This window comes from Oncorhynchus mykiss, chromosome 25 (assembly GCF_057628025.1).
Source record: "Oncorhynchus mykiss isolate SJ-2025 chromosome 25, ASM5762802v1, whole genome shotgun sequence".
In the NCBI taxonomy this organism is placed as follows: domain Eukaryota; kingdom Metazoa; phylum Chordata; class Actinopteri; order Salmoniformes; family Salmonidae; genus Oncorhynchus; species Oncorhynchus mykiss.
In genome coordinates this window covers 47,631,584-47,649,709 of record NC_143046.1, presented here as the reverse complement: position 1 = coordinate 47,649,709, position 18,126 = coordinate 47,631,584, and the positions used below count along the sequence as shown (strand labels likewise).

At 42.6% G+C, this 18,126-nt stretch overlaps 1 protein-coding gene across 5 annotated transcripts in view; it reads left to right on the top strand.

Annotated features, from left to right (window-relative positions):
- Positions 1-18,126, top strand: part of nid2a (nidogen 2a (osteonidogen)) — a 108,777-nt gene that overhangs the window by 25,973 nt on the left and 64,678 nt on the right. For all 5 annotated transcript variants that reach the window (XM_090220420.1, XM_090220419.1, XM_021584306.3 and 2 more), the window contains exons 5-7: positions 7,011-7,160; positions 12,050-12,295; positions 14,054-14,254. In XM_090220420.1, the coding sequence (XP_090076546.1) occupies positions 7,011-7,160; positions 12,050-12,295; positions 14,054-14,254 (597 nt within the window). The remainder of the gene's footprint in view (positions 1-7,010; positions 7,161-12,049; positions 12,296-14,053; positions 14,255-18,126) is intronic.

Genomic DNA, 18,126 nt, shown 5'->3' with positions numbered 1-18,126 from the left:
GACACGTAATTTATAAATCGGCAGGTAAGTGTGCTCTCGAGCGGCTAGATGTACTTTACCATTCGGCCATCAGATTTGCCACCAATGCTTCTTATGACACATCACTGCAATCTATACTCTGTAAACTGGTCATCTCTCTCTATACCCGTCGCAAGATCCACTGGTTATTTATAAAACCCCTCTTAGGCCTCACTCCCCTCTATCTGAGATATCTACTGCAGCCCCCATCCTCCACGTACAACACCCGTTCTGCCAGTCGCATTCTGTTAAAGGTCCCTAAAGCACACACACATCCCTGGGTTGCTCCTCTTTTCAGTTCGCTGCAGCAAGTGACTGGAACGCGCTGCAACAAACTCTCAAACTGGTCAGTTTTATCTCCATCTCTTCATTCAAAGACTCAATCATGGACATTCTTACTGACAGTTGTTGTTGTTTTTTTGTGGTGTATTGTTGTCTCTACCTTCTTGCCCTTTGTGCTTTTGTCTGTAAAAGATGTGAACAATACATGTTGATTATTTCATTCCTGTGCTGTTTGTAATTACCCTGGTAGGTTGACTGATAACCTGAACCAGGTTGCAGGCACTGGTTACAGTGAAGCTTTTTCTTGAGTGGGCAGCTTGATGAAAGCCAGTCAATATTTAAATCACCTGGAAAATATACCTCTCTGTTGATATCACATACATTATCAAGCATTTCACACATATTATCCAGATACTGTTAGCACTTGGTGGTTGACAGCAGCTTCCCACAAGAAGGGGCTTTTGGTGAAGCAGATGAACCTGTAGCCATATTACTTCAACAGTATTTAACATGAGATCCTCCCTGAGCTTTACAGGAATGTGGTTCTGAATATAAACAGCAATACCTCCACCTTTGGCATTTCTGTATTTTCTGTAAATGTTATAACCATGTATTTCTACCACTGTATTATCTAAGTGAGTTTCAGAGATCTGATACTAGCAAGTTATTGATTTCATGAACCTTGTTTCTTATGCTACATATGCACGTGGGATATTTTTAGCACTTTTCTTGGATGCTTGATTGTTTTTTATTGCTTTACTGGGAAGCTTAGCAGAAGTATACATGCACATATTACACTGTGGACTTCCTACTAGGGTACACCGTCTCAGTGCGAACAGTATCTCTGGAAAAATAGGCATGATTACTGCATAAAATAGCTGTAGGATGAATAGAGGTATTCCGGATAGTTAGAGGGACATACAAGTACATTAGGTTACTCACATTGTGTCTGCCAACGCCCCTGGGATAACATACATTTGCTGCAGCATAATGACGACTCAGCAACACAATGGTCATTGTCTCAACACAGCCTTTAAATGCGTGGACAGGGTCCAGGAGCCAAGGTGATTCGGATGGACTCCATTATTTCTGTAGAGCATCTTCTGTCTCCAGAAGATGTCAAAGTTATCTATAAAAGTGATTCCAACAGAGCTAGCCTGCTGAATCTTTCACACCTGTGGCTCAACAATGGTACCGGACCTGAAATAATTGTCCGCTTTTGGGAATAAATCAGTGCTAGAATCAGGAATTTTAAATACATTTTCAGAAGTTCCCGAGCTAGCCCTCCTAATGCCGTTTGACCCCACATGGATTTAGACGGCATCAGCTCCTGGCAGCTGTCATAGAATGGTCGGAAGCAACCTTGTGAGATCCTGTACTCGTGCTCCAGGATAGCAGATAGTTTTTCCCCCGGGAACCAAGGTGTTTCTTACCATAGAACTGCCGATGAACATCCACCAAGTCATCCAGGAGCATCCCACCAACTCCATTCTCCAGGGAAGGGGGAGACCCCTTCTGGGAGGGATCCCTGCAGAGAACCAGCCTGTCGGCTGTGGGGAGCCGACACGGCGGCAACACTTCCACCAGGCCAGAGCGGCGTCCGGCTACTGGGGTGGAGAGGAAAGAAAAAGTAGGCGGGCGTGGATTCCCCAGTAGTTTGTGTAGGTTCACTACCTGTTTGCTAAAAGTAGCCACTTCACCCCTGTAGTCCTCAGCAAGTGAACATGTCCTACATTGAAAGTCTTGGCGGTCCACATTGCTCCAGAATTAAGCAAAATAATCACAGCTCTTGCAGCATTGAAAAACTTTGTTAGCGTCCTCTATTTGAGGTTACCAGTCTTCCTCTGTGAGATGTGGCAGGAGTGTTTATGAGTGAGTGTTGTGGGCGTGTGTACAAGTGTTCGTGTTCATCTGTATGAGTGTGTGTGCATGTGTGTATGTGTACCTTAGCCACAGACATGTAGCAAACAAGCCCGGCATACAGGCTCCTCCGAGCAAAGGGAGAGTCCCCACTCGGTTGAGGAAATGCAGTATCCAGAAAACCAGAGAGTCTTTCTCTCTCCTCGCTAGCTTGCTAAGGGTTGTTTTGCTAAAGCAGACAAGCAGGTGTAGAGCATTAGCCTCTTATCTGGCAAGCTGCTCTAGCGCTTTAAATTTAAATAATTGATTAGGAAGTTTTAGTGGGCCAGAGCAGAAGGGTTTGGCAAGCTAGTTTATCGTAATTCTGGATGACGAATGACTTGAAGTTTGAGTTTCTCCACAAAGATTTACTGTATGAGTCTGACGTTTTAGTTGGGCTCCCATCAGCTTACATTGTAAAAACCTGCAAAAACATTCCAGGAAAGAAAATGAAAAGTTACTCGGAGTTCGTAGTGATGCAATGAATCATCAAATGAAATATTGTCAAAAGAGCTATAGTAAAAGTATCTCTCTCTCTGCGTGTCACGAGGGTGTGCTCTGACTTCTACTGAACCTACTTTATGGCGAGAGGATAAGCTAATAGGGTTTTAGGTTTTCTGAGCTGTTGTTTTCTCTGCAAGGTTCTCAGATCTGCTATGGTCAGGTATGTAGTGCTACCATAGAGCGGGGGAGCAGTGCTACCTCCCTTTTTTCAATTTGAGAATACATGGAGCCGGTAAAAATATTTCTGGAACAATGACCACTAAAATTCCATGAAAACCATAGAATGACTAAATACATATGTAGGCTATGAGAGCCTATAGGTAGGCAACTTGTGTTTTCTTTTCTGTCTTCTCTCTCTCTGGCAGTGGTGTGAATGATGAATGACTGTAGGCGTGTGCTGAGGCTCGTCAGTCTGAGGCAAGACCACTTTGAGCAGGCCAAATCCGACGTAACTTCCAAAGACAGAAAACTAAAATGTCCTCAAAACAGTTTTGTTATGGACTTGGGGCTCTTGTACGATGCACTTGAACTCGCCCTACTGTCCTAGTGCTTAGCTTACAGAAACGTACCACCTGTATTGGGTATTCAGACAAACTGATCCACCGCATGAACCTTATCTCACCAACGAGATCTAGGATCCAAATTCACTGCCTGTCTGCCTTGATGTTCGTAAAACTCCACGGACCTCCTCTTGCGTAGTGAAACCCAGAACGATATGTTGACCACTTGGTTAAGGTTCTGTCCTTTCAGCACCATGATTCGTGTCTCGCAAGATCACATAATGATTCATAGGTATTTAAAAATAAAAAATAAAAAAAACAAATATAATAGCATGTTCTAGCATATTAGGCCTATAGCATGTTACACCAAAACACCTCCTCAGCCATTTCTTATCTGAAGCTGAATAGTCTAAACAAGTTCCTCATGCTGCCAAAACTCAACAGTGCCCGCCACTAGGCCGGATATGCTTTGTTGCATCAACGTAGGCCTGCAAGAAAGGCTTATAGTTTGTTAACACCATCTGCTTTAACATCTCTGGGATAATTTGGGACGCTAGCGTCCCATCGCGCCAGCAGCCAGTGAAAGTGCAGTGCGCCAAATTCAAAACAACAGAAATCTCATACTTAAAATTCCTCAACCATACAAGTATTTTACACCATTTTAAAGATACACTTTTCGTCAATCCAACCACAGTGTCTGATTTCAAAAAGGCTTTTCGGCGAAAGCATGATTATGTTAGGTCAGCAACGAGTCACAGAAAGCATTCAGCCATTTTCCAACCAAAGAGAGGTGTCACAAAAAGCAGGAATATAGATAAAATGAATCACTAACCTTTGACGATCTTCATCAGATGACACTCCCAGGACTCAATGTTACACAATACATGTATGTTTTGTTCAATCAAGTTCATATTTATATCCAAAAACCTCAGTTCACATTGGCGCCATGTTCAGAAATGCCTCCAAAAATCCGGATAAATTGCAGAGAGCCACATCCAATAACATAAATACTCATCATAAACTTTGATGAAAGATACATGTTTTGCATAGAATTAAATATAAACTTGTTCTTAACCTTTCTGATCTCCCCATCCCGGATCCGGGATCGTGAATACAGTCTCAAGCTCATTACCATAACGCAACGTTAACTCTTCATGAAAATCGCAAATGAAATGAAATAAATATGCCATCTCTCAAGCTTAGCCTTTTGTAAACAACACTGTCATCTCAGATTTTCAAAATATGCTTCTCAACCATAGGAAAACAATAATTTGTGTAAAAGTAGCTAGCTAGCGTAGCATTTAGCGTTAGCATTAGCGTTAGCATCCAGCACGCAACATTTCAACAAAAACATAAAAGCCTTCAAATAAAATCATTTACCTTTGAAGAACTTCTGATGTTTTCAATGAGGAGACTCTCAGTTAGATAGCAAATGCTCAGTTCTTCCAAAAAGATTCTTTGTGTATTAGAAATAGCTCTGTTTTGTACATCACATTTGGCTACCAAAAAAACCCGAAAATTCAGTCCTCAAAACGCGAACGTTTTTTCCAAATTAACTCCATAATATCGACTGAAAACATGGCAAACGTTGTTTAGAATCAATCCTCAAGGTGTTTTTCACATATCTCTTCGATGATATATCGTTCGTGGAAGCATGGTTTCTCCTCTCAATCAAATGGAAAAATACTTGCACCTGGCTTTGCGCACCAATTTCGACGCAGGACACCAGGCGGACACTTGGAAAATGTAGTCTCTTATGGTCAATCTTCCAATGATATGCCTACAAATACGTCACAATGCTGCCGACATCTTGGGGAAATGGCAGAAGGTCTAAGCTTATTCCTGTCGCATTCACAGCCATATAAGGAGACATTAGAAATCAGAGCTTCAGAAATTCTGCTCATTTCCTGTTTGACGTTTCATCTTGGTTTCGCCTGTAGAATGAGTTCTGGGGCACTTACAGACAATATCTTTGCAGATTCTGAAACTTCAGAGTGTCTTCTTTCCAAAAACTGTCAATAATATGCATAGTCGAGCATCTTTCCATGACAAAATATTGCGCTTAAAACGGGAACGTTTTTTATCCAAAAATGAAATAGCGCCCCTATAGATCCAACATTAATGCAACCGCTGTGTCAGATTTTTTTAAAATCTTTACGGCAAAAGCACAATATTCAATAATCTGAGAACAGCGTTCAGCCACAAAAGCAAGCCATACAGTTACCCGCCAAGTTGTGGAGTCAACAAAAGTCATAAATAGCATTATAAATCTTCACTTACCTTTGCTGATCTTCGTCGGAATGCACTCCCGGAACTCCCACTTCCACAGGAAATTGTATTTTTGTTCGATTACGTCCATATTTATGTCCAAATACCACTTTTTTTGTTTGCGTGTTTAGTTCACTATTCCAAAGGCACAATGCGCGAGCGCAAAATCCAGACGAAAAGTCAAGAGTTCCATTACAGTTTGTAGAAACATGTCAAACGATGTTTACAATCAACCCTCTTTTTATATTAAATCTTCAATAATAATCCAACTGGACAATAGCGTATTCATTACAGAGGAAAAAGAAGGCAAGGCTCGCCTGCGTGACCGCGCAGTAAACAACTGATTGGCCAGAGCCTAGTCCACTTGTTGAAACAGCTCTTATTCGAAGCCCTTCCACAATAGAAGCCTCAAACAACTTTCTAAAGACTGTTGACATCTGCTGGAAGTCTTGGGTAGTGCGATCTGGCCCCATAGACACAGCATATTGGATAGGCAATCACTTAAATGAAACGACAAACCTCAGATTTCCCACTTCCTGGTGGATTTGACTCAGGTTTTTGCCTGCCATATGAGTTCTGTTATACTCACAGACATCATTCAAACGGTTTTAGAAACATCAGAGTGTTTCCTATCCAATACTACTAATAATATGCATATATTAGCATCTGGGACAGAGTAGCAGGCAGTTTACTCTGGGCACCTTATTCATCCAAGCTACTCAATACTGCCCCCCTGTCACCAAGAAGTTAATTCACTCACGAAACAGTCATTCAAAAATATCTAAATACATATTCCCATGAAACTGATGGAGATCAAATGATTGGCATAAAGGTGAATATTTCACCGGTAAAACATGAAGAATTATCATTTGCGATTGACTATTTTGAAATTGGGTATGCCTAACTTAGTGTTTGAGGTTATTAAAAATATAACATTTTCTTGAGATAATATGTGGTAATAGCTAGACGTTGCAATTGGAGGATGCATTTCATGTATAGGCCTATTGTACAATGATATTTAATAGGCTACATCTGTCGGTACGAATTTTGAGAAATGATGACGTCATTACATTTTCCAACACCTAAAAAACATAGCACTATACCACTGGCAATGGTGCACATGCTCTGACCCTCCCTAGGGTTCCCCCAACCACATCCAACAGAGTCAGCTTATTTTGACAGATTCAAGTTCTACCTATTTTCTCTTCTTGTCCTCCCCTCTTTCTTTCTTTCGTCCTCCCTCCCATCTCTCACTCCCCCTATTTTTCTTTCAATTGAATTCAATGAGCTCTATTGGCATCCAGTAATATGAAAACATCTTATCTTACATTGCCAAATCTATATGAGGAACATATTTGGAAATAATCTCTCTCTCGCTCTCTCTCTCTCTCTCTCTCTCTCTCTCTCTCTCTCTCTCTCTCTCTCTCTCTCTCTCTCTCTCTCTCTCTCTGTCTCTCTGTCTCTCTGTCTCTCTGTCTCTCTGTCTCTCTGTCTCTCTGTCTCTCTCTCTCTCTCTCTCTCTCTCTCTCTCTCCTGCAGTGATCCAGTACAGCACAGAGACCAAGGAGACGTGTGCTCGCTTCCAACAGCAGTGTTCTCAGAACGCTGACTGCACCGACTACTCTTCCGGCTTCTGCTGCCACTGTCGCTCTGGTTTCTACGGCAACGGTCGTCACTGTCTACCTGACGGTGAGTCCTGGGGATGACGGTATAGGATGTGACACAGGCTCCGAGGATCACCGGCAGGGTCATAATATCGCAAAATGTCACACAATTATATTTATGGATTTGAATTAGTGTGGTTTTGTCAGCCATACAACATCTGTGAACAATATTTTTGGTTATTGGTGAGAAATTGGTCATTTGGCTTTCCGTACCTGTATTTCTGTTTCCACAGTTCACATTGCCTTAGTGGAAAGGTACACATCAGCATTTGTGGGTTTGATTACAGGCTCAAAATGGCCAGAAACAAAGACCTTCCTTTTGAAACTACTCCCTTCATAGAACAGCGCAACCTGGCTCTAATCAGGATAGAAAGAGGAGTGGGAGGCCCCGGTGCACAACTGAGCAAGAGGACAAGTACATTAGTGTCTAGTTTGAGAAACAGATGCCTCCCAAGTCCTCAACTAGCAGCTTCATTAAATAGTACCCGCAAAACACCAGTCTCAACGTCAATCAATCAAATGTATTTATAAAGCCCTTTTTACATCAGCCGATGTCACAAAGTGCTGTACAGAAACCCAGCCTAAAACCCCAAACAGCAAACAATGCCGATGTAGAAGCACGGTGGCTAGGAAAAAATCCCTAGAAAGGCCAGAACCTAGGAAGAAACCTAGAGAGGGACCAGGCTCTGAGGGTTGGTCAGTCCTCTTCTGGCTGTGCCAGCTGGAGATTATAACAGAACACTAGCAAGATGTTCAAACGTTCATAGATGACCTGCAGCGTCAGATAATAATAATCACAGTAGTTGTAGAGGGCGCAACAGGTCAGCACCTCAGGAGTAAATGTCAGTTGGCTTTTTATAGCCAATCATTCATAGTTAGAGACAGCAGGTGCGGTAGAGAGAGGGTCCAAAACAGCAGGTCCGGGACAAGGTAGCACGTCTAGTGAACAGATCAGGGTTCCATAGTTGCAGGCAGAACAGTTGAAACTGGAGCAGCAGCATGACCAGGGGACAGCAAGGAGTCATCAGGCCAGCTAGTCCTGAGGCGTGGTCCTAGGGCTCAGGTCGAGAGAGAGCAAACTAGAATGCTAAAACAGAGCAAACTAGAATGCTATTTGGCCCTCAACAGAGTACACAGTGGCAGAATACCTGACCACTGTGACTGACCCAAACCTAAGGAAAGCTTTGACAATGTACAGACTCAGTGAGCATAGCATTGCTGTTGAGAAAGGCCGCCGTAGGCAGACCTGGCTCTCAAGAGAAGACTGGCTATGTGCACACTATCCACAAAATGAGGTGGAACTGAGCTGCACTTCCTAACCTCCTGCCCAATGTATGACCATATTAGAGACACATATTTCTCTCAGATTACACAGATCCACAAAGAATTCGAAAACAAACCCGATTTTGATAAACTCCCATATCTACTGGGTGAAATACCATAGTGTGCTACCACAGTATGCCATCACAGCAGCAAGATTTGTGACCTGTTGCCACAAGAAACGGTCGACCAGTGAAGAACAAACACCATTGTAAAGACAACCCATATTTATGCTTATTTATTTTCCCTTTTGTACTTTAACCATTTGCACATCGTTACAACACTGTATATATACATAATATGACATTTATAATGTCTTTATTCTTTTGGAAATTCTGTGAGTGGAATGTTTACTGTTCATATTTATTGTTTATTTCACTTTTGTATATTATCTACCTCACTTGCTTTGGCAATGTTAACATATGTTTCCCATGCCAATAAAGCCCCTTGAATTGAAATTGGGTCGAGAGAGAGAGAGGTCGAGAGAGAGAGAGAGAGAGAGGTCGAGAGAGAGAGAGAGAGGTCGAGAGAGAGAGAGAGGTCGAGAGAGAGGTCGAGAGAGAGGTCGAGAGAGAGGTCGAGAGAGAGGTCGAGAGAGAGGTCGAGAGAGAGGTCGAGAGAGAGAGAGCGAGAGAGAGCGAGAGAGAGAGAGAGAGAGAGGGAGGGAGGGAGAGAGAGGGGTCGAGAGACTGTGGCCCTGTACACCCACTTTGCCAAAGCACAGCCCCCACACCACTAGATCTTCAACTTACCCTGAGACAAGGCCGAGTATAGCCCAGAGTTCCTCAGTCAGTTCTTTTGCCCATCTTAATCTTTTATTTTTATTGGCCAGTCTGAGATATGGCTTTTTCTTTGCAACTCTGCCTAGAAGGCCAGCATCCCGGAGTCGCCTCTACACTGTTGACGTTGAGACTGGTGTTTTGCGGGTACTATTTAATGAAGCTGCCCGTTGAGGACTTGTCTGTTTCTCAAACTAGACACTCTAATGTACATGTCCTCTTGCTCAGGTGTGCACCGCGGCCTCCCACTCCTCTTTCTATTCTGGTTAGAGCCAGTTTGCGCTGTTCTTTGAAGGGAATAGTACACAGCGTTGTACGAGATCTTCAGTTTCTTGGCAATTTCTCGCATGGAATAGCCTTCATTTCTCAGAACAAGAATAGACTGACAAATTTCAGAAGAAAGTTATTTGTTTCTTGCCATTTTGAGCCTGGAATCGAACCCACAAATGCTGATGCACCAGATACTAAACTAGTCTAAAGAAGGCCAACTTATTGCTTCTTTAACCAGGACAACAGTTGTCAGCTGTGCTAACATATCTGCAAAAGTGTTTTCTAATGATCAATTTGCCTTTTAAAATGATAAACTTGGATTAGCTAACACAACTTGCCATTGGAACACAGGAGTGATGGTTGTTGATAATGGGCCTCTGTACGCCTATGTAGATATTCCATAAAAAATCTGCCGTTTCCAGCTACAATAGTCATTAACAATGTCTACGCTGTATTTCTAATCAATTTGATGTTATTTTAATGGACTAAAAATGTGATTTTCTTTCAAAAACAAGGATATTTCAGTGACCCCAAACCTTTAAACGTTAGTTTGCGGGATATGTCTGTACTTTTTGCTGCATAGAGGGAAAAGAAACTCACACACTACAACTCTCCGTCTCCTAAATACACACACCAATTCTCACCCAAACTCTCACAGACCCATAAAAACCTGGTCTCCACCTCCCCCTCTCCAAACCCCCCTGGCTCTCTCTCTCACATGACAGCATCATCTTGTTTCTAGGCCCTGCAACCATTTCCTGCCAGATCAACACCTCTGATGCAGTGGTGGGCTCCTCAAACAATCCTCCTATTGGTCACTGGGCCATGCCGAGCTCCTCTAGCCCCTCGCTAGCTGGCTAATTACCTGGACGTGGCTTGACAGACATTCCTATTTGGAGAGCAGTATAAACGCTCTCTCTCACACATACACACACACACACACACACACACACACACACACACACACACACACACACACACACACATACACACACTTTATTAGTCTGGCTGCTTGTTATTAACCCAGGGGTTTGGGTTTGTGTGTGTGTGTGTCGAAGGGCATGTAAAGTAATGGGGGTGGTATTTAAATGTTAGCTTTATAACCGGATGTTTTGGCAGCCAGTCAATGCTTTGACAAATACAGTCAGTCGACTACTTGAAAGAGTTGGAGGGGATGATGTCACCCTGACTGACTTTCCACTGGGTTGGTTCATCCTCAGGAATGAGGTGTTTTGTTAGAGGCTGAAGTTTCACAACAAAATGTGAACACATTGTTCCAGGTAGAAGTGTCAAGGCAAACTTGTGTATATTCCAGGGTTGGAGTGTCAAGACTTGTCAAACGTGGTACTTGTGAAGCCTTTGTCATTTGAGAGACAGTGGGAGACACTGACAGACATGTATGCGGGATGGTGTATTCAGTCTAAGTTCTTGTGGGTGCTTTGATGGAACAGGAACACAAACACACACAGGGTGCTTTGTAGTAAATAGAGGAACATGACAAATTGGGACTGTCAACAGTGTCAACAAAGTGGGGACCTGAGCCATATTTTCACAGTGAGATAATTACTACAGTAATTCCATATCAATTCAGTCAATTACTTAAATAGGTAAGAATAAATGTCACTTTTCAATTCTTGAATTGTAATTTCAATTATTTGAATTTGTTACGTTGGTATTAAGGGATCGTGAGACAGGCGCAGGAATGCGTAATATTTGTTTTTATTATATCCAAATTACGGCATGCCGTGTAAAGGCACAGGGACGAAGACCAAACAAACACGTATACAACAGACAGGGTTGAAACCCAAACAAAAGAGCGAGGAGTACCTCGAATAAATAGCACAAACGCGCAATGATTAACACATGGGATGAGACCGTTAATCATCTGCGCAATCCACAATGGCATGAAAGCCAAAACACACAGCAGAGGTACTCACACGAACGAACGGACATAGTAACAATAATCGACAGGGCACAATTATACAATTACTAATCAATGGGAATAGGGGCCTGGTGTGCGTAATGAAAGTTCTGGAGGGATCCGTGACAGAATGGATGGAAGTGAAATGGAATTGATGCCAATGCTGGTACCTATACGCCCAGTCTATGTGCCCAAAATACACTCATGTCCCTTCCTGCTTCCTCAGTAGCTGTGTGTTTGTTCCTTAAGTCATACACTTCAAAGACCTGTTTTTAAGCTAAAAATACAGGAATTATTTTAAAAATTCCATTGCCGTCTGTTTTGTCACTTTGTATGTCTATGGAGTTGTATTTGGTGCAGATGTGTGCTGTTTGTGGTATTGGTGTTCTCTACATGTTTTGTGTTGGATACACAGACACTGATTGGTTGACAGGCGATGTATGGGGAAAGTTTCTGGTATCCGTTGTGAAAAATGCGAGCAGCATGAATTGCGGAGACTGCATTCTCAGTTTTGACCGGATTAAGCATAAATCTGCTTTTATGATGCATGCCCAATACATTGACTCATTATTTGTAGTATACATTTGTTACCATGTCTTTCTTTCCCCCCTTCTATTCTCTCAGGTGCTCCCCATCGCGTCAATGGCAAGGTGAGCGGGACAGTGATAGTAGGTTCCACCCCTGTGGACCTTAACAGCGTGGACCTGCATGCCTACATCGTAGTGAGTGACGGGCGGGCATACACCGCCATCAGCGAGGTGCCCGAGCCCGTGGGATGGGCACTAATGCCTGTGGCGCCCATCGGAGAGCTCTTTGGCTGGCTTTTTGCCCTGGAGCTGCCCAACAGCCAGGCTGGCTTCAAGATCACAGGTGAGTCATGATGTTACTGACGCTTAGTGAAGTTGTCACCACGTTAACAAAACATCCTTTTACAAACAGTATTCAACCTGAACATGGCATCATTGCAACCAATTTTGCCTACTGGGCACTATAGGAGGGTCCCAATTCTCATCAGAGTCATAGTACCTCACTCAACAGTCTCCCTCAGAGTTAGTGTGGCACTGTTACATACATGTTACCTTTATTTAACTAGGCAAGTCAGTTAAGAACACATTTTTATTTTCAATGATGGCCTAGGAACAGTAGGTTAACTGCCTTGTTCAGGTGCAAAATGACAGATTTTTACCTTGTCAGCTCGGGGATTCGATCTTGCAACCTTTCTGTTACAAGTCCAATGCTCTATCCACTAGGCTACCTGCCACCCACATATTTTAACCTCTACATAAAAACTGTTCTCCATGATGTCACCACTGCATGCATGTGCATAGTTAGGAATGTGTGTGTGTGTGTCTGTGGTGTGTGCGTGCGTGCTTCGTTTGTGTGTCTGTGTGTGTGAATGAGGCTGCCCCCATGCTGGCAGACTTCAGGTCACTCTGTATGTTTGTGTAAAGTCAGTTTAAAGTCGTACAGCTGTGTTGTCTCCAGAGGGGGGATATGCCTACTCCACCCCTCTCAGGCTAATTTGAGTCAGGTGTTCCGTTGATGTGTGTTTAGACTCATTGTATTAGCTAAGAGGCTTGTGGATTCAACCTGTCAGAATTATAGTATGCTCAGATTCCCTGTCTGTCTTGAATAGTTTATCATCTGGCAAATCTAATAAGATTGACCTACTATTGGAGGCATGACTGTTATTATGGAGAATTGAGAGACTGGGTGTAGTAGTGAGATTCTGCTGTGTCCCAGCCCATTTGGGTGTGGAAGGGAATGAAATTGTAGACCAGATAGCCAAAAGAGCTTTAAAACGAGTTAGAGGTGAGGCCAAATGTAAGATCAGATCCTTTTTGATAGATGTGTGGCAGAAGAGATGGGACTCGGAGCCCAAGGGCTGGCATATGCCCTCTTAAGAAATTTAGATGGACCAAGATTCAAAGGTCAGATTAGGAAGGAAGAGGTGGAGTTTGCTCAATTGCGTCTAGGATATTGTGTATCTGGTTGGCAGCATGTGAATGGTTTGTGTCTGGAGTGTATAGTCAATGAAATGGTGGAGTATGTGTTGTTATATTGTTGTAACTATGTTGAAGAGAGGGAAAGCTTGAAGTGTAGGGTCATTGAGGTTGGACAGTGTTTTGGGGATGGGGAGTGTCTATTAGAAGTTAGTAGGACTCTTTTTTATTTTCTCAGAAGTACTGAGTTAGGTAGGAGGATTTAGAAATGTGGAGCTAATGTTGTAAACCGTGATTGACCACACACTCGAGCACAGTAGGTGGGGTCATGCACCTTTAATGTTTGTTTGCGGATCGTCATTATATCACAGAAGAAGAAGAGGCTTGTGGAAGATGTGTAGGATCTTCGCGAAGAGCAAGCAGGCTTGTGTGAGAGTTTTCACGAAAGTCAAATATAATGGATATTATTCTCATATGTGCTAAGTTCACCTAAGTTAAAACATGTATAAATCATTATCTCAATGAAGGCCAAATAGCAAAGACCTTACTCAATTGTTCTAGTTGTAATACAAAAATATCAGGTTCAAACCACCCAAATCTCATTGCCATGTATTCATTATGACATCTCTTCCTGTCGCTTATATAGCGATATCACTTCCTTATGATGTCACGTCCTGTCCCACAGGTGCTGAGTTCACACGCCACGCCGAGGTTACCTTTTACCCCGGCAACCAGCGGCTGAGCATCGTCCAGACGGCCCAAGGATTGGACAGCGAGAACCACCTCAGTGTTGACACCCGTCTCCACGGCGACGTGCCCTTCATTGCCCCCGGCGCCACCGTGCAGATGGAGCCCTACAAGGAGACCTATCAGTACTACCCTTCAGGTGCGCTAGCCAATAAGTAGCCAATCACTGCCCACCAGGGTTGGGAAGTGTAAATTACATTTACATTCTTTCAATTCAGGAATTAACTTAAATTTGAATTATCATTGCTTTTCTGTGTGGAAAATTTCAATTGGTATTGGAATTTCAGTTTGCTTCCTGAATTAACCAAATTGAAATTTTAGTTGTCCACCTCCACCCCACCTTACCTCACAGGCGTTCTGGGCCTTCCATGTCTCTGTTCCAATATCCACACTAGCATACTAGCATACCACCTAGAATGAAGTTCACCTTTTGGGCATACATACATTATAAGTGGTAAGCTAGTATAGACATTGGAGCATAGCATAACTGGAGCCCAGTGGTTTTACCGACTATGGAACCTGATCAGGAAAACCTTTGAGTATTAGGTGGTAGTTTCAGGAGGTTCTCCCTAGCCCGAGTCATGACTTCCTCTCTTCCTGTACTCCACTGACTCTATTTCAAAAGAAAAAGTTGTTGGTAGTACTTAGACAGTGGGAAAGCAGGTGTGTCTCTTATATCTCCTCGCAAATTAATCCTAACTTGATAAGCCAAACTAAATATTTTTTCCATAACCTACACTACCATTTATCTGGTCCCCATCTGATCTAATGTCATGATGCAACAAAGGCGCCACTAGCCTCTCTCTCCCCTTCCTGAGTGTCTCAGCTATCTCTCGTTGCTTGGAGATAAGGATCGGAGGGGGGCTAGTCGCTAGTGGACGGTTGGGACTATAAAAAGAACCAACCTCTGAGACTTCACTGCCTCCACTTCCTTTTAGAGGAAGCCAGGGACAGATTTTTTTACGTGCTCCCCAGAACATAAACTGTGTTTCATCTGAAAGGCCCACTGGATGAGGAAGTGTTCAATTAGCAGAGCCATTCATCCTGCCAGGGCTGATTATAGACCAGGGTCGTTAGTTAGGGTCATCAAAAAGAAGGGGGTTTTCTGGTCTTGGTAAAACATTTATTTCAAGGTGCACTGCTCCAGACCAAACCGTAGTACATATAGTTGAAGTTTGAAGTTTACATAAACCTTAGCCAAATACATTTAAACTCAGTTTTTCACAATTCCTGACATTTAATCCTAGTCAAAATTCCCTGTCTTAGGTCAGTTAGGATCACCACTTTATTTTAAGAATATGAAATGTCAGAATAATATTAGAGAGAATGATTTATTTCAGCTTTTATTTATTTCATCACATTCCCAGTGGGTCAGAAGTTAACATACACTCAATTAGTATTTGGTAGCATTGCCTTTAAATTGTTTAACTTGGGTCAAACGTTTCGGGTAGCCTTCCACAAGCTTCCCACAATAAGTTGGGTGAATTTTGGCCCATTCCTTCTGACAGAGCTGAGTCAGGTTTGTAGGCCTCCTTGCTCTCACATGCTTTTTCAGTTCTGCCCATAACTTTTCTATAGGATTGAGGTCAGGGCTTTGTGATGGCCACTCCCAACACCTTGATTTTGTTGTCCTTAAGCCAGTTTGCCACAACTTTGCAAGTATGCTTGGGGTCATTGTCCATTTGGAAGACCCATTTGCGACGAAGCTTTAACTTCCTGACTGATGTCTTGAGATGTTGCTTCAATATATCCACCAAATTGTCCTCCTCATGATGCCATCTATTTTGTGAAGTGCACCAAAGCACCCAAACAACATGATGCTGCCACCCCCGTGGTTCACTTTTGGGATGGTGTTCTTCAGCTTGCAAGCCTCCCCCTTTTTCCTCCAAACATAACGATGGTCATTATGGCCAAACAGTCCTATTTTTGTTTCATCAGACCAGATTACATTTCTCAAAAAAGTACGATTTTTGTCCCCATGTGCAGTTGCAAACCATAGTCTGGCTTTTTTATGGCGGTTTTGGAACAGTGGCTTCTTCCTTGCCGAGCGGCCTTTCAGGTTCTGTCGATATAGGACTCGTTTTTACTGTGGATTAAGATACTTCTGTACCTGTTTCCTCCAGCATCTTCACAAGGTCCTTAGCTGTTGTTCTGGGATTGATTTGCACGTTTTGCACCAAAGTACGTTCATCTCTAGGAGACAGAACGCGTCTTCTTCCTGAGCGATATGACGGCTGCGTTGTCCGATGGTGTTTATACTTGCCTACTATTGTTTGTACAGATGAACGTGGTACCTTCAGGTGTTTGGACATTGCTCCCAAGGTAGGGAGCATCCAGGTAATGCGTACACCTCCAATTGACTCAAATGATGTCAATTAGCCTATCAGAAGCTTCTAAAGCCATGAAGTCATTTTAGGGAATTTTCCAAGCTGTTTTTAAAGGCACAGTCAACTTAGTGTATGTACACTTCTGACCCACTGTAATTGTGATACAGTGAAAGTGAAATAATCTGTCTGTTAACAATTGTTGAAAAAATTACTTGTGTCATGCACAAAGAAGATGTCCTAACTGACTTGCCAAAACTATAGTTTGTTAACATGACATTTGTGGAGTGGTTGAAATGACTCCAACCTAAGTGTATGTAAACTTCTGACTTCAACTGTAACAGATCATAAGCATTCTAGAAACAGCCTACTGGGAAAAAACAGGTTGCATCAACATTATTTCCACGTCATTTCAACAAAACAATTTTACGTGATGACGTTGAATCAACGTGGGAAGCTGATTGGATTTGCAAAATGGGAATTGGGAATTTCGTATTTTTGTCACCCAACTTTGAACCTAAATCCAATGACATGGTCATTTTGAATTCACATTAGTTGCCAACTCAACCAAATATTAATAATAAAAAAGTACTGTACTGATGTCTGTGACCAGTGGGAGATCCGCACAGACCTGAGTCAAAATGGTGCTTGTTTTCTTTAGAATATTTTGTGCGTTTGATTGCGCCTGCCTAGAGTGCTAGACGGGTGGGCATTGCACTTTTGGGACTATTCCATTGGTTCCATTGCGCCAGGCAAGTTCAATCGAGTGCTTGAAAGTATTTGAAAGAAAATAAATACTATTTGGACTGTGGTGTTTTTAGAATGTGCCTATGATCAGTTATAAAACTATGACAAATGGTGCTTGTAAAAAAAAATGTAAAGAGCATTAATGACACCCAGTAACACCCATGCTACAGTGCCTTGCGAAAGTATTCGGCCCACTTGAACTTTGCGACCTTTTGCCACATTTCAGGCTTCAAAAATAAAGATATAAAACTTTTGTGAAGAATCAACAACAAGTGGGACACAATCATGAAGTGGAACGACATTTATTGGATATTTCAAACTTTTTTAACAAATCAAAAACTGAGAAATTGGGCGTGCAAAATTATTCAGCCCCTTTACTTTCAGTGCAGCAAACTCTCTCCAGAAGTTCAGTGAGGATCTCTGAATGATCCAATGTTGACCTAAATGACTAATGATGATAAATACAATCCACCTGTGTGTAATCAAGTCTCCGTATAAATGCACCTGCACTGTGATAGTCTGAGGTCCGTCAAAAGCGCAGAGAGCATCATGAAGAACAAGGAACACACCAGGCAGGTCTGAGATACTGTTGTGAAGAAGTTTAAAGCCGGATTTGGATACAAAAATATTTCCCAAGCTTTAAACATCCCAAGGAGCACTGTGCAAGCGATAATATTGAAATGGAAGGAGTATCAGACCACTGCAAATCTACCAAGACCTGGCCGTCCCTCTAAACTTTCAGCTCATACAAGGAGAAGACTGATCAGAGATGCAGCCAAGAGGCCCATGATCACTCTGGATGAACTGCAGAGATCTACAGCTGAGGTGGGAGACTCTGTCCATAGGACAACAATCAGTCGTATATTGCACAAATCTGGCCTTTATGGAAGAGTGGCAAGAAGAAAGCCATTTCTTAAAGATATCCATAAAAAGTGTCGGT